General features: G+C 40.1%; 3 protein-coding genes across 6 annotated transcripts in view; 1 reads left to right on the forward strand and 2 right to left on the reverse strand.

Moving 5' to 3' along the window:
* Window positions 1–201: 201 nt before the first annotated feature.
* KIF11 (kinesin family member 11) lies at window positions 202–18,823 on the reverse strand. 2 transcript variants are annotated; one of them, XM_072931126.1, is made up of 22 exons: window positions 18,685–18,823; window positions 13,735–13,867; window positions 13,528–13,625; window positions 13,368–13,446; window positions 12,854–13,039; window positions 12,649–12,773; window positions 11,210–11,300; window positions 10,711–10,953; window positions 10,503–10,598; window positions 9,786–9,874; window positions 9,201–9,288; window positions 8,241–8,429; window positions 6,835–7,042; window positions 6,414–6,586; window positions 6,013–6,135; window positions 4,860–5,018; window positions 4,326–4,465; window positions 3,406–3,685; window positions 2,328–2,550; window positions 1,953–2,107; window positions 1,509–1,625; window positions 202–822 (listed from the first exon to the last, which is right to left on the reverse strand). In XM_072931126.1, the coding sequence occupies exons 2-22, from the start codon at window positions 13,774–13,776 to the stop codon at window positions 700–702; spliced, it is 3,027 nt and encodes a 1,008-aa protein (XP_072787227.1). In that variant the 5' UTR covers window positions 13,777–13,867; window positions 18,685–18,823; the 3' UTR covers window positions 202–699. The 2 variants fall into 2 exon arrangements, with proteins under 2 accessions (XP_072787227.1, XP_002191038.4); XM_002191002.7 differs by lacking the exon at window positions 18,685–18,823 and adding an exon at window positions 16,898–17,079.
* On the reverse strand, window positions 18,471–24,073 carry LOC140684445 (uncharacterized). 2 transcript variants are annotated; one of them, XM_072931133.1, is made up of 3 exons: window positions 22,953–24,073; window positions 22,210–22,375; window positions 18,471–18,842 (listed from the first exon to the last, which is right to left on the reverse strand). In XM_072931133.1, exons 1-2 carry the CDS (start codon window positions 23,918–23,920, stop codon window positions 22,246–22,248), a joined length of 1,098 nt encoding a protein of 365 aa, XP_072787234.1. In that variant the 5' UTR covers window positions 23,921–24,073; the 3' UTR covers window positions 18,471–18,842; window positions 22,210–22,245. The 2 variants fall into 2 exon arrangements, with proteins under 2 accessions (XP_072787234.1, XP_072787235.1); XM_072931134.1 differs by having other exon boundaries at window positions 18,471–19,901.
* The window catches only part of IDE (insulin degrading enzyme), a 54,577-nt gene continuing 52,174 nt past the window's right edge, over window positions 22,650–25,052 (forward strand). Inside the window, exon 1 of one of the 2 annotated variants that reach the window (XM_030276115.4) lies at window positions 22,650–22,792. The gene's annotated coding sequence lies outside the window, so the exon portion shown is untranslated. Of the gene's footprint in view, window positions 22,793–23,113; window positions 23,249–25,052 lie in introns of those variants that run through there. The other variant, XM_030276117.4, reaches the window with a different exon arrangement.

A 25,052-nucleotide genomic window follows, 5' to 3' on the forward strand; every position in this document is an offset into this window, starting at 1 on the left:
TCTGCAAGTTAAAAGGAAGAACAGTGGGGTTCAGACAAACAAAAAGCCCAAGACCCAGCAGTAAGACTTCACAAAATGAAGAGGCACTGAAATAAAGCTATTGTCTTTTGTGAAACAAGGGAGAGAACCATCCTCTTCTGACAACACAAGACTGATGACATAGCTGATGATGTTTTAGTTAAATTAGACCTCACACCATAAGAAAATGAGGTAAGTTTTTACTCTGAGTGAGGTGCTTGTACATTTGTTTTCCATGTATTAATTTATTTGAATTATCACAGCGAAAACAGAAACGGGAATAAAAAGCAAGTATAAAACCAGAACACTTATTTACAGCTAATGAATACATAAAATGGTAACTGAATGCTGACAAAGCATATTTCCACATCCCTTTCTGGTATTTTAGATCTACTGAGAAACAGAAAATTTCTTACTTGACCACATATATATATATATATATATATATATATATTTAACACAACAGCACCATAACCTGCAAGGGTTTTTTCCTTAAAACTTCGCAAGCTGCAACATATAAAAATAGAACCAAGGCATGAGATTGAGTAAGCAAATATTTTGATTCAATTTTGCATCACTGTATCACTACATAGAGACACTGAGAATACCAAAAAAAAGTTGTGGCTCAGTAAGACAGTAAGATAGAAATATCTAAAAACAGGGATCAGCAGAGGATATATCTTAGTTCAGCAATCTTAAAGGATGCTTAGATTTCTGAAGAAACTCTTCTGTCATATCCTCCATTTTGTTCTCCACTGGAGCTGCAGATTTGTTCTCTTTACCCTTTTTGAGACTTCTTTTGTGCTGGGATTTAAAAAAAATACCCAATGTTAAGAGAATACAAAGAAATCAAACACTTCTGGCTCATGTGCAATGCAGTACATAGTGTTCTGAGAAAAAAAAATTGACGTAACTCCTGAAAAAGGTTCCTAATATATTGCATTTACTCAAAAGATTGATTGTAGACACACAGATGGCTCAGCAGCTATTTTTAAAGGGTCCACAACAAAAAAATATATTATTCTAGAGTCTTTTTTTTTGCTGGGGAGAGCATACCAAGAAGTTTACACTGATATATTGGTATAGCAAAAGGGTCAGAATCAAGTATGTAAAAAAAGCCAACCCCATGAAGACTTAAGAATGCAAATATTTCTGCCAGGCCTCTAAGAAAATATTCCGTGTACTTTCAACTCTTCCATTAACACATGTCTAGCAAATTATGACAGTTTTCTTTATGGAGGATTATTTGCTGAGTAGTTTTCAACTGTCTGCCCAGCTGGTCAGAAATCAGCATTATTTTATCCACTATTAACTGCTATCAGAATCTGCTGCTACTTTAGCACAAGGTTAACAAAGCATTATCTACAGGATTTGAACAAGTTGTGCGACTACCCTAAAATGTAAGAAGTGACTTGAAACAACAGCACTGTTATGGAACAGTAACATTTCTTATCAAATACACAGCTGTTTTGCTTATCTGGGGAAGTTACCTGGAAAAAAGGAATGCCACCATTTGTGTGGCAATATACATTTTTATCCATTAAGTATTTGTCACAAACAAGGCTTTCACTGGGTTCTCGCAACTCTCCTTCCTCTTCCAGCACATCCTGAAACAGAAGTTTTCCAGAAAGATATATTTAATGTCTGAATTTCCTCAATGAATGTATTAAGCATTATCTGATTTATAAAAGACACAAAACTTCTCTTTTTGAAAAACAAGAATGAAATCAAAATTATTAGAATCAATAATTAAAATCATGGCTTATTGTTCAAGAGATTGCTTTCTTCAAAAGCTCAGCACACTTGAGTCCAAGTACACTGTAAAACACAAAGCCTACAACAGCCCTGGGGGTACAGTCAACTCTCCAAAAGGGAAAAACCTCAAAGATGTGAAATATTCATTCAAGAGCCTCATTTGCCATTTACATACATACCTGACCTGCATTATCCTCCGTCTCCTTTACCACACTGCTTAGCATAGCATCAAGATTTGATTGCTTTTGCCTTAATTGCTCCAGAAGTAGTTCCCGGGGTTCTGTTCTCACAAGTGTGACAGGATAGAAGTAGTCTTTTCTCTGTGGAGTTGTCCCTTTAATGAAGATGATACACTTTTCAGTATTTGCTTTAATTTCAGATGCTCAATTTTACATCAACTCTTTACAGAAATCATGCTTTGTTTATACACCATTCTTTGGATACACGTTAAAAAAGGTGTAAGGCTGCCAGGTTATGTCCCCATTAACTTTCACTTATGAATTCTGGAACTCAAGTTGTTTTTTGTAAGACCATTCTGCCCCATGATTAAATACCTGTTGAAACATCCACTTTGAGATCCTCTTGCAGGAAACTATCAACCTGAGTTAGTCCATGCTGTACTTCTTCCTGAAGTGCCAGCTTCTGCTCCACAAGTATCTCCTGATCCACCTTTATCTGACCCAGAAGGCCATTTAGCACTTTCCCCTCAGCAGCCTTTTGTCTGCCAATGTGGTCAGCAATTTCAGCTATTGCTTTATCGCAGTTCTCTTCATTTTTCTGAAAATGAAACAAAAAAACAACTTAACTAAAAAACACCAAATTAACAGGAAAGGTAAGACTATGGCCTCTTTTCTAAGATGTGGTGCATGATTAACAACATGACCTGAAACGAAACAACTGAGACCTCAAATTGAGAAGTTTCAGTGCCAGTTTTACACTCTCATTTTGAGAGCTATCTTCAGAAGAGAGTCAGTTTCTTAGAAAGTATTATCACTTTAGAAAGCTAGTCACAAGAATAAAGATGATGCCATCTAGCTCAGACCAGACTCCTCATGCTTCTATGCACAAACCCTGCACAGAATTAGAATATTCACCTAAACATGAAAATCCTGCAAGCACTAGAACACCTTTGTGCACTTGTAGGGGAAAAGGAAATTGTGTTTTCAGCCATTCCCGTTGAAATGAAGCTCCTGCAGTGCTCAGCAGGTACAACAGATAAAGAGACATCTTGAGACTACAAACACTTCTTGTTGGACTTGATCCTTGGAGATCCCTTCCAACTTAGAATATTCTGCGTGAAGGCAGTTTCTAGATGAATTTTTCCTTCTGAAAGCTCACAGAATATTGGATTTGCCTATTTTATAGTCTATTACAACAAAACCAGGGTGGATGTGGAATTTGTGATGGAAATTAAAAAAAAAACCCAAAACATGAGAGAAACTTAGATATGAGGCCAGAATTTGTATACACTTAAAAGAAATACTTTCTCCCATATTGATTCAATATGACCAATAAAGTCATTTGCATCCTCCGGAAAATAGCCTGCATTTGATCACTGTGCATCTCCCAAGGACAGTACTTGGATGTCTTTGTCTTAGGATGTTGCATTAGACTAGAAATGACAGTAAGTACCTTTTGTAAATACTCAAATTGCTGTTTCTCATCCCTGAATGACAACAGCTGCTGATTAGTAAAGTTGACCATCTGAGCAGTTGTAAATTCACCCCATGTACTGGTTTGCTGAGACACATTTTTGAGATTGCTGAGAAGATGTTGGCAGTGGTCATTGGATTCTTCCAGCATTGTCTTGTTTTCAGCATTTATGCTCCTGAGCTCTTGAGAGAAATTATCCAGAGATGCAGTAAATTTGCTGTGATTGGCATTTGTACTGCTGACTAAGTCTGTAGTTTTCCTGCAACAACATATTTGTAAGAATTTAGAAATTTTGAAAGGTAGATTTTAACACAGTATACTTTTAGAAATATGAAACCGGAGCCAGTGAAATAGCACAGTTCTATCAAAGCAGTTAATTATAATATTGTTGATGTACTTAGTATATTTGCAGCACTTGCAGCAGTATGTTTGCTAAAAAAAACCAAAAAAAACACCCCACCAATCAAGAAAACCCAAAAGAGAACAAAAAGACCCTAACCACAAACTAAAATCAACTTCAGCAAGACCTTAGTTATTGTCTGCAATTGAATGAAACATATTGCAACAGATACATTATTATGCTTCAAGCTAAACCTTTATAATATGTTCTGAAGTCCAGACACTGAGGGACACTCCTTAGCATATTGCTCCCAAAATGATACTTTCTTATCACAACATGCTCAGGAGACAAGTTCAAGGGCAAGCCTTTGAGAACTACTGTTTACTCTGGGGAAAGGCCAACTATGATCTACATTCTTTGGCAGAACCCAGCTCTAACATACAGGCCATACCCAGCAGGCTTTATAAGCACATAAATACGGAGAACATCCAATTTCAAAGTTCTCTTCATATATAATTTATCTTGAGTAAGTGTACAGCAAAAAGAAACTGCTCCTTACAGGTGAACATTTTCTTGCACAGCAGTGAGGGTGGTCTTCAGGCTTCCGTTCCTGGTGAGTACATCAGTTAAGCTTTTCTGAGTCTCCTGAGCAAAAAGGTCAAGCTGGCTTTGCAGTGAAGACATCAATTCAGCTGCACTCTATCAAGAAAATTATCACAAGTTTCACTGTTATTCTGCACTTTTTAACAGTCTTAAAGGGTACCTGAATGCCTGAATTAAAAATGCATAAAATGCAGAGTTCTGCAATTCTAAACCAGAAGGTACAATTTTTGAGTCGTGAAGATACAAACTCTTTGCTTTTGGAGACATATGTAAATGCACATGTACTGGATATACAGCAAGGGGAAAGGGGTTTTTGCTACATTCCTACATAAACTACTTAAAGCAGCCTAACAAAAGCTGAATAGAATTAGGAGCAAGTCCTCCTAACATTTTTTCTGAAGCAAGTACAATGGTTTACTACCACATAAGAGTTTAAATCAAAGCAAGCAATCACACTTGGCGTTAGGATGTTTTCTTACTCTAAGGATACCTTTCTATGTGCCAACCTCATCATTTCCACTTCTTCTTTTAAACTGTCACAATTATGCTGGAGCTGAGCAAAGCCACTGGCTGTTTGTTCCTGTATTGTTTTCAGAGTGAGAAAAAGATCTTCAAAGAAGGTATCCATTTCCTTTTTATGGCACTCCATCTTAAAAAAAAAAAAAAAAGTTTTACTTGTTTTACTTAGTTATACTTTTGTATCTTAAGAAACTGATATTTTTCCATAGTGTAACTGACATAGAAACAACTCTACCCCAATTTTCAAAAGGAAATTGTCAAAAGGCATTAATAAAGCATTGTGCATGAAAGGCAAAAAGTCACATTTGGAACAATCTAAAGTTTGAGACTGGAACTTAGTGTGGGGGCTATTCCAAACACAAAATTTGACATTCAAGGTAAACAAAACAAAAGTAAACAAGGAACAGCAAGAGGTCATAAGCCATGGACTATCTGTTGTCTAAGTCTGAAAACCAACAAAAAGCTTCCAGACAAGGGGAGTTGATTTCTCATGAGCTATAATTGACAGGAGGGGAAAATGTTTCAGTAAAAGAAACAGGTCACCAGAAACCAATACTTGTTTTTGACAAAAAAGGGGGGGAAAAAAAGAGGCCACAGTTCTACACAAGTATCATGAGATAGACTAGAACTCTAGCTTGAAGCAAAGGACTTCAGTAAGTGCAGTATTATTTGCCCTTATGGTTGTTAACAAGATAGAGCATCACATTCCCCAGGAATCAAAGGGACTATGGAGAAAAAATTGGTATGAAGGCAGAAAGTTTTCGGAGTGGTAAGACTTGCCTAAGTTGACTTTTTTTCAGATTTCTAAAATACACGGGGAGAGTATATTAAATGTATCATCAAATATTTGTTACATTAAGATTTAAGCATCCATGTTTTACCATTCTACTGTGGCACTTAGGCAAGCAGTTGTGCCAATATAAAGAAGCAAATTTACCACACTCAGGAAAGGAGAAAAGTCTGAAAGAAAGTTAAAAGACAGAACTCATGGGACAAGATAAAGGGGAAAAGGTGAGACAAGAGGTGGAAACGCTCTGACATACTGCAGGAAAACAAAGAGCATATTATCTGTAAATTAAATAAAAATAGAAGAGCAGAAGGTAAAGGCAGGTTATGTGCATTACCTGGTCAGCCACAGCAGAATATTTCTTCATGTTACTCTGGAACTGACAGTTTAACCCCAAGACAAATTCTACCACTGGTGCCAAGCTATTTACTGCTCTTCCTAACCCAGTTTCATGCTCCTTCTAGGAAGAGAAAAAAATTTAAACTAGAACATGGCTGTTTCTTCATTTCATTCCTACATTTGTAAGAAGTTACTATGTACATATCCATATGCTCTATTATGGTAGTATATGCTACTTAGTACATTACAGCCTGTAGGGGTGACATGGGAGGGACAATCATAGTCAGGCGGTGAAGCAGATACAGGTAACGATCATCAAAAAATGCTATACATTTACAGAACCCCTTTTGATCAAAACCAGTTTCAAATATTTAAGTAGGAGTATGCAAATATACTAACAATTAATCTCAGCAGCTCCGCTTTACAATCAAGTGATAGATTCTCATGCTGTGTTACTTTTTCAGACATGTGAGAAACTTCAGTAGACACCAATTCTTTAAGAGAGGCAAAAGATGCTGATACAACTGATGCAAGAATATCTGCCGTAGAAGAACTGGTAGACAGGAGGTCACCTACAGAAGAAATACAGAGTTACAAACTTTTTAAAAATTCCCCTGGAAGATAGGAGCTCTTTTTATTTCTCATCACCTTATTGCCCCTTACAGGAAGGCTGTGGATCATCCCAGACACATTTTTACTGGTGCAACTGTAATCATTACATCACTTAAATAAAACCACATCTTTCCTAAAATAGATACATTTTAGGATGTGGTCTTTGAGATTACTACAGGTTAACTATTAATATAAGTATTGTACTTACCAATAAAATTTGTGTAATATGTCAACATCTGTTGCTGCTTCAAACTGTTTTCAGTAATTGCATCTTGTATTTTGCTGAACGAAGCATTCATTTGTCCTGCAAATGTATTTTGGACAACAGCATTGTGCTGATCAACAGCCTTCTTACGGTCCAGTTTCGCATGGAGCCCATACACATCTCTTGTACTTTCTTCAACTGTACTTAGTAACTATAATTATTGAAGTTATTTCAGTAAGTCTTTAAACAAGAAGTCCAGCACACATTATATAAAGAAAAGCAACAACAGTTCTGAGTTAAAGACGTTATTTCTCAAGGAAGACAGGTATTTCCCTTTATGTCATCAAAGTACACCTGTTCTGGACCCTGGTGTTATGTTATTTATGCTTTTAGAACATGGGAAAAAGTTACTTACTACAGACCATTTGTTCTGCTTTAAAATCAAACCATTAATAAATTACTTACTCAGTATTTAAGGAATAAAGGTATCATTTATCCTAGAACAGTAACTGAAAAATACCTGAGCACTTCAACTTTGTTCTGAACAATCTGACAGTAAATATATTCTTTAATATAATACTAAAGCAAGAGGTTTTTATTATTATATTATAATTATTTTTTATTTTTATCACTAGCCCTGTGATAAATAATTTAGAATTCATACAAATAGTGGAGTCCTGGTTTGTACTGAGCATAAGTAATTTCTGTACCTATTTGTCTCAAATACTCCACAACCCACATGTAAAAACCAGGCATTCCCTCCTAATCTTACAGAAATACCAACAGCAAGAAATTGTTACGGTGCCTCAAGATACAATTTTCATTGCTTTGCAGTTTAAATAGCAGGACACACTCTCTCTCCCTACTTCAAGTCTGTTTTGATAATTACAACTAACCAACAAACACATCGAAGCCATCAAAACACAGAGGTGACAGGACAACATTATTAAAATCTTTTTGCTATTTTCCTACCCCACTTCATAGAATGGTTTGGGTTGGCAGGCACATTAAAGATCATTTAGTTCTAAGCCTCCTACCATGGGCAGGGACACGTTCCACTAGACCAAGTCCTTCACGTATGTATAACTTACTGTTTTGCAGGACCAGTCATAAGATTTTGAAAGAAAACTACTTATTCTGCAAAAGAACTCACAATAATAGATATTGCAAAGCACTAGAACTCCCATGACAAACTGGCCTGAGGCAAAGTTTGTTCCAGATGAACCAGAGTGTTTAGCAACCAACTGTCAATACTACCACAGAGGAAGTCCTGCAAGTCCCTAGTTTTCCATCTTAAATTCAGGTCTTGTCTTACATCATGCTTTAGCAACAATTGGTTTTCTTCAATAGCCCATGAAACTTCCAAAGATAAGAAGCTGGTTTACAGTAGGTATAAGAACTGTGACAACCTTGATAGCTGTGCCATGAAGCTTTCGTTCAGTATTTTCCAAAACTGAAACCACATATTCCTCTTCAGCCAGCTGAACCTTGGTTTCTTGCAGATCTTTTTGTGTTTCTTCCAATTCTTTCTCCTTTATCTGCAAATCTGTTTTACACTGTTCAAGTTCATTTTTACTGACTCTGAATAGTTCAGCGACCTAAACAGGAAGACAATAATCAAAAAGGCAACACCACTTTTTATAAATGTGAGAGTATCATTTCGCATCTCTCAAATTACATGACAATGACAGAAGGCAAATTGTCATCTAGCAATGTAATTTAGCTGTAGGACTCAGGTTTTAAACCTAAACTACAGCTTTGTAGAGTCTTTGTAATCACCGAAAATATCAAGCCAACACCATTCTCGCTGTAATAATCACTTGCTTCCTCTCTCAAAATATAAGAAGAAACTGTCATTACAGCACAAGAAAAAGAATCCCACTGAACACACAAAAACAGACTGAGAAGAGCCAGTAAAGCTGATTACATAGAGGAGTTACATATACCAGCAAATTAATATCTACATTTCTCTTAAAAAAGGCGCTCCAATTTTTGTGTAATTTGTTAAAAGGAAGCTCATGACTTCTCAACCCTCATTTTTTCTTCCTAAGCAGATAGATTCATGTCAACTGAGATGATACCATTTTACAAGCAGATTTTTTGCTGAAAATTCAGCAAAGAAAATTATGGTAGTAGACATGAAAATGCTTTAAAAGTAAGTACTGCAACCTGCAATTTCATATACATTATTTCAAATTCCTAACTTCAAGAACTAGGAAGCTTCCATGCTTGACTAATTGTGGAACTTTAAGACCAACAACAACGATCTTCTGACTGTTCTTTCTTCAAACTTTTTTCCTTTTGACAGGAAGAATGAATTTCTTCAATTTTTTGGCAGATTTAAGCCACACTTGAGAAACATCACTTACCTTTTTCATTTCTTCTTCCATGACACTGATTTTGTCAATGTACTCTGTAATTTGTTCTTCCTGAACAGTCAGCTTTCCATTAAGGGCTCTCAAGCAATGATTAAAACAAACAAATAAATTAGTCAAGAGGTAGTTTCAAGATTTACTCTACATTTTCAGTAATTTCAGAAAATACTATATGAATAGCAAGTAATTTTCACTTAAGGCAGAGAAGCTTAAAGACAATTTTCCATTGTAAACTTTCTGTGCAAACTAGCCCTTTTAAAAAAGTGAAGTAAAGGACATCACGTTTACTTTCCCATATTAGCTTTCACTGGAAAAAAAAAAAACCTGCAGGTGTAAATCTGCATGCTGGCTAATGCTTACAGTAAGTTCCACATACATAAATTCCTCAGTGCAAGCCTATTAGATTTTTATCTGTATAATCATTAATTTTGAAAGAACAAGTTGACCAAACATTTAAGTTTTCCTAAATATCCTCAACTTCCTGGATTAAAAATACATCTGAAAGTATTTCTGTACAAGGATAGGTGCCAGTATCTGAGATTTGTTGCTAATTATTTTAGAGAAATTTTGCAGACATACTCATAGTTTTCAACAGAAATATAGATTCCATTTTTTTCTCGAGCAGCAGCAAGGTCTTGCTTCAGACGCTCAATCTCTTCAGTGTATTCCTGCATAAAGAAACATGTAAACATGAATATTTTTATTTTGGTTTTGATATTCAGCTTAACAGATACTTCACAATGGTAGTGCTCTACAGGAGTCTTGCATAAGCACAAGAGCAAAGCACTTCATCTCTGTTCTAAGTTCAGTATAGCACCATTTAAATTCATATCACTGGATAATATATTGGCTATATGTAAAGCATTGAAGCCTTCCATTTGAAGGTCATACTTGGCTGCATTTAGCAGCTTACAATGGGAATCACAGCTTCCTTAGGGGCAGAACTACTTTACATTGGCTCTTCACTTGTACTTACTGACAAGTTCCCTTTAATTCAGGCACTTTCTAGAGAAAGTGCAAAATGCAAACATGTAATACCCACAGTCATAGCTAATAGCATTAGCCCTCTGTTCAACTTTAGTTTTATTAACAGTTCCAGTATCTGCAGGGACCATTGCTATATCAGTGCAACTCTAGTTTAAAAGCATCAATTCAGTAATTAAAATCACTTCAGAAAAGCACTGCTTTCTGTGTTACAGCTTCTCCCATACTCATACTCCTGCACAGCAAAGGCTACATTAACAAGAAGTCATGCCTAACCTGTAACTTCAATTTTTAAGATATATGTCTAGTTACCTTAATAAGAGCTTTTTTTGTTAGCTTCTGATTAACTTCAGGCTTGTTCATGATATTCTTTGCTCTATGGGCATATTCCAGTGTACTCAATGTTTCCTGTAAAAACAGATGTAACACTAGGTCAAGCTGAGGAATTAACTCATATTTTTCTATCATTAGCAAAATATACTACTTATTTGAGGAATAGGTTTTCAGACTTTAAATTTACCTCAAGATTTATAGATGCAGGTGAAATTGTGGCAATTATTGATGTTTTTGTCCGTCCTCCAAGAGAGTCTTGAAGAATTCTTGTGAGTTTAGATTCCCTGTATGGAATATGAGGGGCCCTTTCCACTAGAGCAGTAATAACTCTTCCTAGTGTCAGCAGAGATTGGTTGATATTTCCAGCTTCACGAGCTCTTTTGTCAACAGCCCCAGATCGACCAATGTTTTCACTTCCTGCAAGATCAACCTGAAATGCAAGTTATACTTCTGTCTCAATCACCCTGAAGAATGCTTGCCCCAAAGTCTTGCAGAACACATGAAAGAGATTACCAGTTTTTCAGGAGACACTGGGGTGACAAATGGGACTGAGATTTTTCAGAGTGACAAACATACTTCATATCACTTTATGAGAACAATAATTTTCCCCCTTATAAGGAAAAAACTCTAATAAAATCTAGTACATAGCAAAAATTCTGTCAATGACACTTAGTTCAAATACTTACCAAGTTTAGCTTTCCAATTTTAACAAGTTCTTCTCCATCCACCGTTGTTTCTTTCATATGGATGGTAATTGAAAACACAGAGTGGGAACGGCTGCAAAAGAAACCAATTTCAGATGTTCCATTAAAGCCAAATATCTAGTTGTTATATGACTGCTGCAAGTTCTCTGCTCTTTACAGAGAATACCTTTAGCCTGTGAACTACAAATTACATTTTCAATACAGAAAGTTATTCTGCTAAGTATAATTTTGTGTGAATATACGAATATGTATTTAAAACCAGCGATGAAGCAACTGGTTGACATTTGACTCATCCAATCCTATAGATTTTCTCTTATTTCAAGGAAAAGCAAGAGAAATGCCTTGGTTTTGCTTACATTTGAGTATTCTCAACTCACAAACATCACATGAAAACTTACTTGCAGATTTCTTTTTCAGTCCTTACGCTACAAACAGTTTCACAAAATGTGAGATTAAGGAACGTAACTTTCTTTATGCAAGCTAAGAAAATTCAGCAATTAGCTGAATCCAATATTAAAAATGTAGAAGTTCAATCAACTTTTCAATCAAAAATAGTAATACAGTTTAAGATCACAGAATCATGGAATGGTTTCATCTAGCTCCACTCCCCTACCACGGGAAAAGACATCTTCCACTAGACCAAGCTGCTCAAAGCTCCATCCAACATGGCCTTGGACACTCCTAGGGATGGAGCACTCACAATTACTCTAGGCAACATGTTCCAGTATTTCACCACTCTCATAGTAAAGATGATTTTAGGTTGAGTTTATTCCTTTAATAAGTTTTTACTATAGGAAGCTAACATATATAGAAAGCCACAGATGTCAAATTACATAAAACACCTCAGGCACAATAGTGTCTCCCTGGAATCTCAGACAAAATGAGTTCTGTGTCCTAATCAGTGGTAGAAAATACCCATTTCCTTCCACCAGTAGACAGACACGCTCAGTATATCTTGAAATTAAAATACAATACAGACAGGATACATTCCTTACTATTGCAGCACTGGATCACTACTTGGTCACAGTGATACAGATTTCACATCTGCAGCTTGAGAATGTGAAAGCAGTAATAAAAATAATGCTATTTCTGACTCAGGTGCCCCTATGACATTCTATGACCTGCAACCATATGAAGCAGCCCTTATTGCCATAGAATCTTATCCCCAACTTCCACAACCTAGTTTGCAAATTTTACAGAAGCTGGCTGGGGTTACACCATGACACCCCTTCCTACGCCTACTGCAATCACCCCACAGAACATGGTAAGGAAGAAATCATAACTCTGGCTTTCTAACCCATGTTTGACAGTCTGCACTGTGACAGACATGATGTCATGTTTGCACTAGGTGTTTGCTTCTTCCGTAAGATTCTGTTTAAGAAAGAACAAAATAAGGTTTCTGAAACGGGGAAGATTTTTACCTGGAATATGCATTCATGTAAGTAGCTGCAGTAGTTCTTTTGGCTGCACCCCTTTCCAGGATTTGGTAAACTTGATTTTTGTTGTGTACAGTTACTTCTTCCAAGCCTTTAATAATTACACCCCTCTGTCAGAAATTAATACATGCTTATTATACATCTCTCAACAATCCTGAACGCCTCAAGACAACAAATTTGTAACACTAACCTTGTTTCGAGGATCATCAAACATCTGTAGTCTTTCTCCAACATCAGGAGTAGGATTCAGAAGATCAAAAAGCTCCTCATTATAGATTTCCAAAAGAGAGACTTTCACTGAAAATTCGGTACCATTCTCTGTGAGTTTTTCAAATATTTGATGCAATGTACGGGGTATGATACCTGCTAGGGGATCCTATAAATTAAAAAGAAATATTTCATTTATAAATGTACCAAAAGATTTGAAGCTAGGGGGCAGAGTTTCAACTAAACAGTGTGACCGGACATAAACAATAAAGATGACCTTCCATATAAACGTCACCAAGAGTTGAACACAATACATTAAAGATGTTAAATTGTCCTTTTCATATAAATGAAGGAAATGATTTGCTCATCTACAAAAATTTAAGGAAAGTCAGCTTCAGAATTTGAAAGGCATCAACTTTTGGTTTTCTTTAGCTTTCTGCAGTTTCCAACTTTGAACTACAGTACAGACAAGAGAATTCTCAGAAGTGATAATATACCTCTTCCCAAGTATATTCTTCATTGGGTGACCGCTCCCCTTCCATTGTGAAGGTCTTACCAGTACCAGTTTGGCCATAACTGTGAGAATAAAAATTAAAATGTAAACAAGAAACTAAAATACAAATAAAATTTCCTAATACTAATTATTGGCTTACTTACGCAAACACTGTACAGTTGTAGCCCATAATAACTTCATCCAAAATGGGACACACAACACTCCGGTATACATCAATCTGCTTTGCCTGTGCTCCAAAAACCTATTGACACAAAGACAAGGCATCCCATTTATCCACACAATAATGCATAACATCACACTAAGCACTAGCTTGTTTCTAGAAGTCCTCAACTGGACAAGCAGTTACTAACCATATCAAATGTGTAAGTCTTTCTTGATGACTTATCTGTCATTCCTCCAGTGCGGACACTGACTTCCTTTCTTGCTTGATCACAGTCTACAACAGCGTAGGAGCTCACTTTAAGCTCAGAGGCATTAAAAGGCCTAAAAGGACAGGAGTCAGAAATATAGGATTGAAATCATTGCTAACAAGAGCACAAATAGATGAAGTGGCAATGTCGCTCAGTTTAAGGATTTAGAATAGTAGAACAAAGACTTTAATTTAATCTGTTTAATAATCGTTTAAGAAAAAATGCTGCAATTTGGCAGTTTGCAGACCCTCTTTCTCCTTTTTTCCACTGTGAGACAGCTCAGGCATCCATAGCTTTTTGATTGTTACATACACATTTTTAACAGGCTTATAACCACTTTCAAGATCATATACATGCACACACAGTTAACAGGCATCAGAACACACTCAATTGCAGGGAGCAGAAGGTTAAACATAGCAAACAACTGTCTAAATAAGAGCCTTCAAAAAAACCCCACACTTATTATATCATATGCAAGTTAATGCAATAGTGAATCAAATGCTGATGACACAACACTCTGAAGCTTGAAAAATACCAACAGACCCTACTAATTGCAGGACAGTAAGCAGCAATACCAGAACCTTTGTAATACTGATGCACCTGAATAGTATTTAATAAGACAGAAAAAAACATCAGATTTGGGGGTCGGGGTGGGGGGGGGGGTGTGATCCACATTAATTTAAAGTGGATTAGCAAGAAGTAATAGTAAGAGGTTTAATAGAGTGAAAAGGTTTAAAAGAGAGACAATAAATTTTAACTTTATGGTGAGCATCTTGTTTCACCACTAAGTTAATTCTAATTTGGTGCACATCATTTTCCTTAAAAGGACATTTGCCACTACTTCTCCTGAAATGCATGGAAATGCCCTAAAAAGCAAGAAATCCTATTTCAGTCTTTATTTAGTAGTGCTACTGCACTGAATGCCTATGCTACCTGTATAGGTGACATGAGCGGTCAGCTTGAAAATACAACTTCTACAATCTTGTACTCTTTAAAATACCTTGACACTAGAGACACTTCAGATGCTCTTTCAATTATAATGTTATAGAAAAAAAAAAACAAAACACAAGAACACCACAAGCACATGGCAGCACAAGGTTTCTGAACCTTGTGGCTAACATTTCTCCCTCAATACATCACTGAGGCTGAAGTGTCATATTCTAAACAGACCATGGGACACCTGGGTGCAAGATTGACTGATGACAACAGAAGATCACTAAAATCTTGTACAAAGGGGCAAGTTACAGCTTCAGGCCCGTGACTTTGAAACCAACAGAGCAATGGACATAATTTGCTGTGTAGCCATGAAACACTGAACCAGTCCATAGCAGGAGGTGCAAGAGCCCCCAGCTGTGATATTAGGGGAACAATTGAGCTGGGCTGAAGCAGGAGTACAGATCATCACCATCACCACTACACAAGCAGCTGCCTGGAGTGCCATAGAGACATTTGATCTTAGGTTCATCTCCTCAGGTATGAAGCACATTATGCATATTAACAATGCTAATGCATGCATTTTGAGTTTACAAATTCATGTGTTAGCAAAGCTCAGTAAACATGCTGCTTGAAAAGATTTGTTATATGCTCAGACCGATCAGGTTTTTAGAACAAATCAGGACACCAAAGAACACAGCTGCATCTACCTTCACATCTGTAAGATAAGGAAAATTTGAGTTGATGCAGAAGAGAAAAAGAAAAGTGGAAGAAACACTTACTAGCTCAAATAAACTGAAGCTATTAAAAAAAAGCTCTACAAAGGGCAAGAGCAAGGGTAGGCAAGGAACTTTTAAGAGGTAAGAAACTAACACTTGACATAGCAACTAATCTCTGCTACAACAAAAGCGAACACTCCACCATGAATAGTTCTAATGCTACTTTCACAGTAAGCATTATATTTAGTTAAAATAGATATTAATACTTGATAAAGCTATTCCAGAACAATTAAGAGAGATAAAAAGAAAACAGCTGCTCTTGACAGTATTTAAAATTCAATTGCTTCAATAAACTTACTCTCTTTCAATAGCCTTGACTCACATCAACACTTTTACCAATCTCACATTTGTTTCAGAAGCTTTATAGTTGCATTGCAAAGATAAGTCTAAATTGATTTTAATTTCTATATTAATTGTGCATCTGTGAAAGCCGAAGTTGCAAGCTTGAGAAGATGATTGCAAAAAACATTAAATCATAATACGTAAACTACTATTTGCAGGTCTAGCTCAAAAAAACCCCAACGTCCATAGGTGATTCAAACACTATACATAATACGTTATCAATGTCACAGTTTTAACATACAATGCTTTAAGACTATTTAAGATCTACTATTAGTAAGTAATTCTTTAAAGCCACCTCAGAATTACAAAGAGAACCTATGGTACATGAAATTTATCACTTCATACCAAAAAGCAAATTAATCTCATCAGCCAAGACATCTGGTCATTTTTACTTCAGTAGTAGACTCCCATCCCATTACTTGTCCCCTGGAAAGCCTGCATCAATGAAGGTGTGTGACAGATATACCACAGTGGGAGTAGCAACAATTTTAGCTGTTAAAGCTTAGTGACTTCCCACAGGAGCGCACAAAAGGGCAAAATAAAGCCTGGGTTTTTGTGTGTCTCAAATGTCATATTGCGTAGCTCTTCCTGAGCTTCCAACGCAGCTTCATACTGGGTGCGCACTAAATGAAGATCGGAAACTGCAGCTTTTTGCCTTTTTAAGCTATAAAATAATCGTTCATAAGCCTTACTCCTGCGGAAGCGCCTCCTCCCCGCGAGGCACACGGGGCGGCCCAACCGCAGAGCGGCGCCCCGGACAGGCAGCTCCCAGCGCGGTGCCGAGCCCGCCCAGGGGTACGGGGGCGGCTCCCTGGCAGCGATCCCCCACAGCAGGTATCCGCAGCCGGACACAGCGGCCCGGCAGAGCCACCGCTGCACAGCGCCGGTCACACGGCGGCGGCCTCGGCCAGCCGGCCCCGCGGGCTGTCCGGGGCACTGAGCAGAGAGCGCCGGGGCCCGAGTCCCGGAGGCATCAACGCAGGACCGCCCCGGCGCTTGCCCATGGACCGGCCCCCAACGCTCTCCCAGAGAAAAGCCGCCGCGCTCACCTGCACCGCACCACCACCTGGATGTTCTTGCCCTTCTCCTCCTTCTTGGTGCCGCCACCCTGGGAGCCGAAAGCCGCCATGGCGGGATGGGGACGGGACCGAAGCGCTACCGCGGAGCCGGGACTCGGTTCAGCCGCGCGCGCCCCCGCCAACGCCGCTTTGAACCGCGCACGGCCCGGCCCGGCCAATCAGCGGCGGCCCCGGGGCACCACGGGACGGGATTTCAAACCCGGGGGGCGGCGCGCGCGGCAGCGGCAGCGTGAGGCGGCGGGTGAGGCCGGGCCGCGCCCCCGAGCCCCGCCCCCGAGCCCCCGGGCTGCCGCTCCGCTGAACGCGCTGCCTGACAGCCACCCGTGCCTGCCGGACCGCTCGTCTGCGCTGCCAGTACCGCCAGGGGCCAGCAGGACCTGTCTGGCCTTCTCAGCAGCTGCCGCTGACACTCCCGGGTCTGAGGGCAGCCAAACTCCTCGCCTGCCATCAATTTTCCACAGTCATATAAGCCATATAACCCTTTCTCAAGGGTTAGTCCTAGTGCGGGTCAAGCCCTCTAAGCCATCCGTTCTTCTGTCCCCCCTAGCTCTCCAGCTGGCCCACGATTTCCTCAAACATCACAACAAGTAAGCACACCTTGCCAATGCCTTGTGGGATTGTAACGTTTCTTGCCCTGTTTAAAACAATGCTCGGGTTTCTATTTACCCAGTGGGGCACAGCGCTCCCATTCCCAGCAGGGCCCCGGAGGTGCCCAGTGCAGCTCACCAGGCAGACCCTGCCCCAGCTGCGCACCTCCGGCCGTGCTGCAGAGCTCTGCTCCGCTCCCTCTGTGCCCTGTGCATGCTTCAGCTCAGGCAGGTCTCCAGCACAGCTCACCTATGTCGGTCTGAATTCCACACCTAACTTTCCACTTGTTTACAGGTTGGTATTGCCTTATGGAGTAGTGGGGAAATCCTATGTAAGAATAAAAATAAGTAGTTACAGGCTCAGCACAAAGCACCATGGGTGCACCACATCCATCCTTTGAAACTATATCATAACTACTTTGCCATTTATGTCATCCTGGCTTCCCTGTGAGAGCTTCCTCTGAGGCACTATTAAATGCTTTGCTAGGTGGAGATCTATAACAGGATAAGAAGTCTTCTGGGTAGAAGGGAAGAAGCAGATGTTAGAGGAGATTCAACTTGTCTGATGTGCTTTTTTTGTTACATCTGTACCAGCTCCTATAGACTGTCATCTACCTGTTATGCCCTGCAGCACTACAGTACTTTGCTCCTGTTCTAGGGCCTTCACAATTTCTGAAATTTAGATTGCCCATCTATATAATTTTGCAGGTGTCTTCAATCTTTTTTTTTTTCCCTAAAGTTAGCTGCTTTGAATCTTATTATACTTCTCTCCTCCATGAGTTCTTAAAACTAATAATGAATGAATCCTAACCCATAAGGCTTGCAGAAATTTTCCTGACAGTGATATGAAGCAATATCCCATTATGCTCCTCTACCACTTATCTGAAGAGTTAGAACAATGTCAGAACCAATCAATCCTACATTAGGTGCGAAGAACAAACAATAAACACTAGAAATCACAATAATACATTTTATTCCAGCTAAGTAAAGACTTAACCAAGAAGGAAAATAAATATAATCCACAGCAAATATATTGAGACCACCTTCATTATTTGCTTTTTTGTATGCCATCTATGCTTACAGCAAAAATCACTTGTACTGATAGTTGTGTAGTAGCTACTACTAGATTGAAAAGTCAAATGCAGGTATGCAAGTAATCTAAATATTTACCTTTTGCTCTATACTCCTTCATATGGATCACACAAAAGAAGGCAGCACTGAAACACAAGAATTCTTCCAACTTCTGCTTGTTTTTTCTTTTCTAGTATGAAAGCCATATTTTTCCTCAAAACATAACTTCTCTCAGACACAGAAGAAATCATTCAAATCTGCATTAAAACAGTAAGAAATTGATTACTGAAAGTTAAATTTGGCCCATAGCTACCTTTGCTATAGCTGTGGTAAGTGGAAAATATGTATTTCTGGTAGTCAAGTTAGCTTAAAAAAAACATACAGCTTAATGGCTGCAAGTCTGTTTTACAAGGTCAGTTTTCAGCATAAGTTGTACATTTTCTTAGACTAGGTATAGTCTAATGATACTAATATACTATAAACACAAACTGAGTAACAGGGAGCTAGCATTTTACAAGCAATAAAAATAAATATGAGAAAAGGAAACAAGAATATTTAGGCCACAGTCTTAACAGTCGTTGGGAGAATGACCTTTAAGAAGACAGGTACTTCATCCGTGACTAATGTTTTATTTTGTCTAAAGGGAAACAAAAACAGAAACTAATTTATATGATAATATACACAACAGCAAATGTAGCAATTTCAGAAGAGGGTATTCATCCCCACATATGGATCAAGAAGGACAATTTTAAACTAAGGCTTGCAAACAAAAAGTCACTGAATTACAGTGATATTCACAGACAAAACAAACACTGTTTTCCTAGGGCCTGTATTAGACCACCTGGAGAATTGTAGGTATGGAGGCTTGAAAAGTAGTACAATTGTTTACATGGAACATGATTACCTATGAATGAAGAAAGGTAATATAAGGTATAATAATGGAGAGATATAATACAAATTATACGGTTGGGTGAGACTTCTTCAAGGCTTAGTAACACCTGATTTGATTGCCAACATGGTACACAATGTATCAACTGTATTGAGCATGTGGAGAGTTTAATATTTAATACTATCAGTGACATAGTAAAAAAATTGCTGATTAATTGCATATTCACATGACAGGGGAAATCACCTGCACTTCAGATAAACATAAAGCAAATTCTAGCCTTTGAACAGCCTGATCAGTTGGTCAGTAATATTCTAAATTCTGTATTGTCCACATACAGTAAGTTAAACAACAAGGACTTACTCTCAGAGAGTACTGGTATATTCTCAGCTGAGGACAGGGTTCCCCCTCAGTCAAGGTAAAAGGATAACTATGTCATTGTTAAAAGAACAGAGAAAATGCAATAAAATAACTACCTTAGTGTTAAAAATTCAGGATTCAATGCTTATAACTGGATTAAAACCAGAACTGGTTTCAACTAACCAAGAAAATACACAGAATAAAACAGTTCCTTTTTTTTTAGGCATGTGTGCCAGATCACTTGTCCAACACAGACGGTAGCACTTCTATATCTTTTTATAGTCACTGTCATAAAAAGTTAGGAGTAACATAGGGGGATGTATGCATTTGTGTGATTAGCTCAGAGTTAAGCCAGTAATTTTCCATAGTTACCTATTTTCAGTTAAGACGTGCAGCTGGATGACATCCTTTACATAGCAAGAAAAGAAACAATGAATGGGAAAATTTGAAACACAGACTTGACAGCACTGACTGAAGTCAACAGGAAATGTCTCTTTTGCCTCATTATCTTCTAACTGAATCATTTTATTAATTTTATTCATTATTTTTATACTGGGAACAGCCAATGGACAATCATTTTTTCATATATGTCTTGTCATGAAACTGCTGCTATTTATTTTGGAGTGGAAATAACAATCGTAAGTTATGCTTTTTTTTTTCAGTCCGAGGCCAGTTTGCTACAAAGCTTTATTATATACAATTACAATTTGAATTTAGTCCAGAATTTTATCTATGTGGAAAAGACATGCTTCCATTAGAAGCCTAACAAGATTGTACTTAAGAGTTTCACACTTACTGTCTCTCAGCTTTCAGGCCATATATAAAATACTGTTTTATTCTAAATTATTTTTTTATTTAGAAGATCACTTTCCCTCACTGTACATTGATGTCACATATCCTGAAGAGGGATCTCTACACTGCTAGTTCATAAGGTTTTTTCTCATGGGAGTATTTGAATAATTTCCACACTTACTCTAAATTATGCTTAGGCTCATTTGGTCTTTTAGGCAACACCTATTTTTCAACTAGGGCAGATGAAGAAGGCAAGACCAAAAACAATAATTATGCTATTTATTTTGTTTCAGTTACTAAATTGTTCCTATATCAACCGTCAAGTAGTACTTTTGATTCTCCTCCCCATTAAACCAGGATGGGTGGAGGGGAGGAAACGGCTGCCTGGTCCTTAGGTGCCGGCTGGGGTTAAACTAGGACACACCAGTGACTTTGAACAGCCGCTAAATAAGCTTACAGTGGATAAAATAGGTGTAAAGTACAGTAGGCGTGACCTCTATTGCATACCTCTGCTGCACTAGCTATGTTAGATGCATGAGGAGGTGTGATCTTTCATCAGACCACAGAAGCAGAAATGCTTGTTTTAGATTCACGTTTTAGCCGACCACCAGAGTTTTGCTGGCACAGTCTACCTTGCCTCTCCAGGGTTGCCCCTGTATATACTAGGCAAGATTTACAGGAAAAGGCAGGATTTATTAGAGCAGCTAAATATAGATGAGGCCAGCATTGGCTAAATATACACTACATTAGGCAAACAAACTCACTGTCAGGACCCAAAAAAGAGTAAGTTGCCTGAAACTGCATAATTCTATAGCGTTCACCCCTACGTGACAACTGTGTTAAAGCTAAAGGCAGAATTATTTCTACTGTACATTAAATTTAACAGAACGACTCCAATTCACAACCTCTTAATCCCCCAGCTGATCCTGAAAGGGAGGAGACAGATTGTGAAGGGGCATTCACCCTGCAGTCCTGTCAGACACCATGGGATGAGCCTCTCTGACGTACTGGCAATAGCAACAGGGTGGAATTCAGATTTAACAGCTCACCATTTATCCTGCCCTCTTTCTGTCCAGCTTGGTCTTCACTTTTACATGCACTAGGGACTGGAAAAAACCCAGACTGCCTCAAACTAGAATCTCATGAGGACATTTTCACAGGAGTTAACATACTGTGTTAAAATTAGGCACCCACACAGTTCTAAATCCAAACAGTTGATTGAGGTGAAAACTACCAAATGCCTTGCTCCAACCAGGATGAGTTAACTTGAGAGACAGTTCCGTGTCTAAACTGAGGCCAGAAGTGTGGGTGTACTTGATGTAGGCACAAATGTTTTAAACGGAGTAGCTTCAGGTAGGGGTAACAGCATCCCTATAGCAGCACAAACCTCCCTGGAAACCAGCAGATGAATGTCTACCCAAATTCCCTGACAGATTTTGTAGATTCCTGCTTGATTCCGCTGACCATATGAAACAGTGTGCTGTTACTTCTTAACAGCAATTTTAACCAAAGCGGACTAGTTTAAAGTTACTTTTGATACCTTTTCAATTGTATCTTTGGGTACAGAAAGATGCAATTTCAGTTACCTTAGGTAACGCGTCTGGCCAAGTCTTCCTACATTTTTATGATAGGAGGATTCTGTGAATTTCCAGTTGTGAGATACAACCTTTTATAGAAGGCAATAAGTGGAGAAGTGGAGAAGATAAAATCAGGCCTTTTTTTTTTTTTTGTCTTCTTTTTCCCCTCATAACTCTGAAAAATAAGACACAGAAAAATAAGATGTGAAGAAAGCATATTACCAGAACTTCAACCAGTGGTTTTTTTTTTTGGTTTTTTTTTTTGTATGTTTTTTTTTTTGGGGGGACGGGGGGGGAGACTTTTTGGTTGGTTGATTTTGTGGTATTTTTTGGTTTTTTTCTGGTCTTTGTTTGCTTTGGATTTTTTTTTTAATTTGGGGGTTTGTTTTTCCTAGGAAGGCATTAAAGCAACCAGCTACATCCACGATTTCCCCATATGGAAATCTACCAAGGAAAAATAACTCTCCCTAGAACCCCAAATCTACGGTATTATAACAGAGGTTCATCCTTATCCGGCATTTACACCTCGTACACCCATCCTGCGAGGCGAGTCCTGCGTCCGGCGCAGCGGGGCCGCAGAGCTCCACGGCAGGTGAGCGGCGGCCAGCGGGCTCCAAGGGGAGCGCCCGAAGGAGGGAGAGCTGCCGGAGGGTGACCTCTCCCTGGGGGACGGAGGATTTTCACACCCGAAATCTCTGCCTCTCAGGACGGCACTGCACCCACTGTGCTCAAATTACGAGGCGTCTAATTACCTTTTGTCTTGGCAGACGCCGCCAGGGACGCGGAGCGCGGCCACCAGGAAGCGGGCGGGCCCCGACACGGTCCCTCCGCGGGTGCAGCCCGGGGCCGCCCCGCCGCCCTTCGCGCCGCAACCCCGTCTGCCTCCGCCGGGCGCGGCCCCCCCGCCGCGGCGAGTGTCGCCCCGGCTCCCCGCCCAGACACCCACCCCCTCCACCGCCTCCGCCTCCTCCCAGAGGCCCCCGGCCCCCTCCCCAGCCGCAGCCCCGGCCCTCCCGGCGGCAGAGGCGGCAGCTCCCGGTACCCCCAGGTACGGGTCCCGCAAGGCCCGGGCGCGGAGGGCGGACGGGACCCCGCGGGCGCCGGGAGGGATTGGCCGGGCGGCGAAGGGAGGCGGGCGGAGAACATGGCGCCGGGGAGCGGCGCGTGCTGAGGCGAGCGGAGCCGGGCCGGGCGGCGGCGGCGGCGGGGAAAGGCCGGTGCTGGCGGCGGGGCCGCCAGGGATATGCGGCAGCGGCTGTTCCCTGTGCTGAGCCGGGCTCTGCCGGGCGGGACGCGCTCCTGGGCCGCCCCGGCCTCGCGCTCTTTCCCTCAGGGCTGGCGGCGGAGCTCTCTCGGGTACGGTGCGAGTGCGGCGGGCCGGGACAGGGCCGCGGGTCCCAGGGCCGTGTGACCAGGGCCGTGAGGCCGGAGAGCCCCCGCGGTGTTGTTTAAGGGGCGGCTGGCGGGGGCACCTTGTGAGTCCAGGGGAGCGCCCGCCCTGCCCCGAGCGCGGCGGGGAGCCGGGGGAGCTCGGGCCGCCAAGTGGGGCTGGCGCCGGAGCCTTCTTGGGGGGCGGTGGGCGAGATGGGGGTGGCGGGGCCGTGTGTGCCGAGGAGGCCTGAGCCCTGCCTTGTGTCCTGTTCTGCTGCCCGGGAGAGCCCGGACTAACGTGCTCCGGTGTTTGCAGCTGCACCTCCTTTGACAAAGCAGGCTTGGTCATCAGCCGTGTGGCTTTCGTTGCCCGGGGGCTCGCTTTGTTCTCCTTCCCTCTCAAAAAACCTCAGTGTTACTTAACTTGCCATGTCTTCCTAAGGCATAATTATGAAAAAAAAAAAAAAAAAAAGAAAAAAAGTTTAAAGTCTTTAAGAAGAGAGTGCTAGACTGCTCTCAGTTACCCAGACTTGATGGGAGCGGCCTCTTGACGAGTTATCTGGCAGTGGCATTGTGCGGGGCTTGTTACTGCGTTTTTGTGTTACCAGTGTCACCAGCTCCGCTGGAGAGAACGCGACTAACCTCTGTCGAGGGAGGGCGGGCGGGAGGCTTGGCACCGCTCACTCGTAGGGGCAATTTAAACTGCATAACAACTCGGCAAAGTTTGTCCGGGAAGGGAGCTAGAGTCAGGGACAAAGGCTAAGTTGCTTTTGTTTTTTTTTCTTTAATTAACACTGTATCTGTTACCTTAGTAGCCAAACCTATTTTTAATACTGCACGAGTTAGCGACGTCAAAAGTAGCATGTTTCTGGGGAAAAAAAGTGAGTTATGATGACTCATACTGTCTGCGCTCGTGTGTCAAAATTCGGATGCACTGTTACTGTTCATTATTGCTATTTATTCTTCAGAATTGTAAAGGTAATCCATAGTGTATATTCGGAGCCAATGCTTTCTCAGGCTGTAGTTTGTCCTGCTAGGTTACTCTTCTTTATGCATGTGAATATATGCAGTATCTGGACTTAACTTTATGTATGTGAGTAGGCCTGTTATGTTTTCATACTGTCTACAACCATGATTTAATCATCCATTTAATTTTAATTGTGGATTAGGATTTACATAAATGATAATGAAATGAGAGCAGTCATAGTTCTTTCATGTGATAATTTTTTTGAAATGTGAAAATTTAAAAATCTTTTTTTTCAGTTGCATGTTCCCTGTTTCCATCTCTGTGTTTTGTTCATGCTTGAACTTTTTTTTGTAATATTTTTAACCTTCATCTCTACATCAAATAGCAAGATAATTTCTCAGTTACAACTTACCTCTTTTTCATCTGATATACAGCATTAAAATGATCTATTCTATTAAGGAAGTCCCTAGAAGGAGTCTTATTTCTATGTTTGCCTGCTTTTTTCCCTTGCTTT

The sequence above is a fragment of the Taeniopygia guttata genome, chromosome 6 (genome assembly GCF_048771995.1).
Source record: "Taeniopygia guttata chromosome 6, bTaeGut7.mat, whole genome shotgun sequence".
NCBI classification, from domain to species: domain Eukaryota; kingdom Metazoa; phylum Chordata; class Aves; order Passeriformes; family Estrildidae; genus Taeniopygia; species Taeniopygia guttata.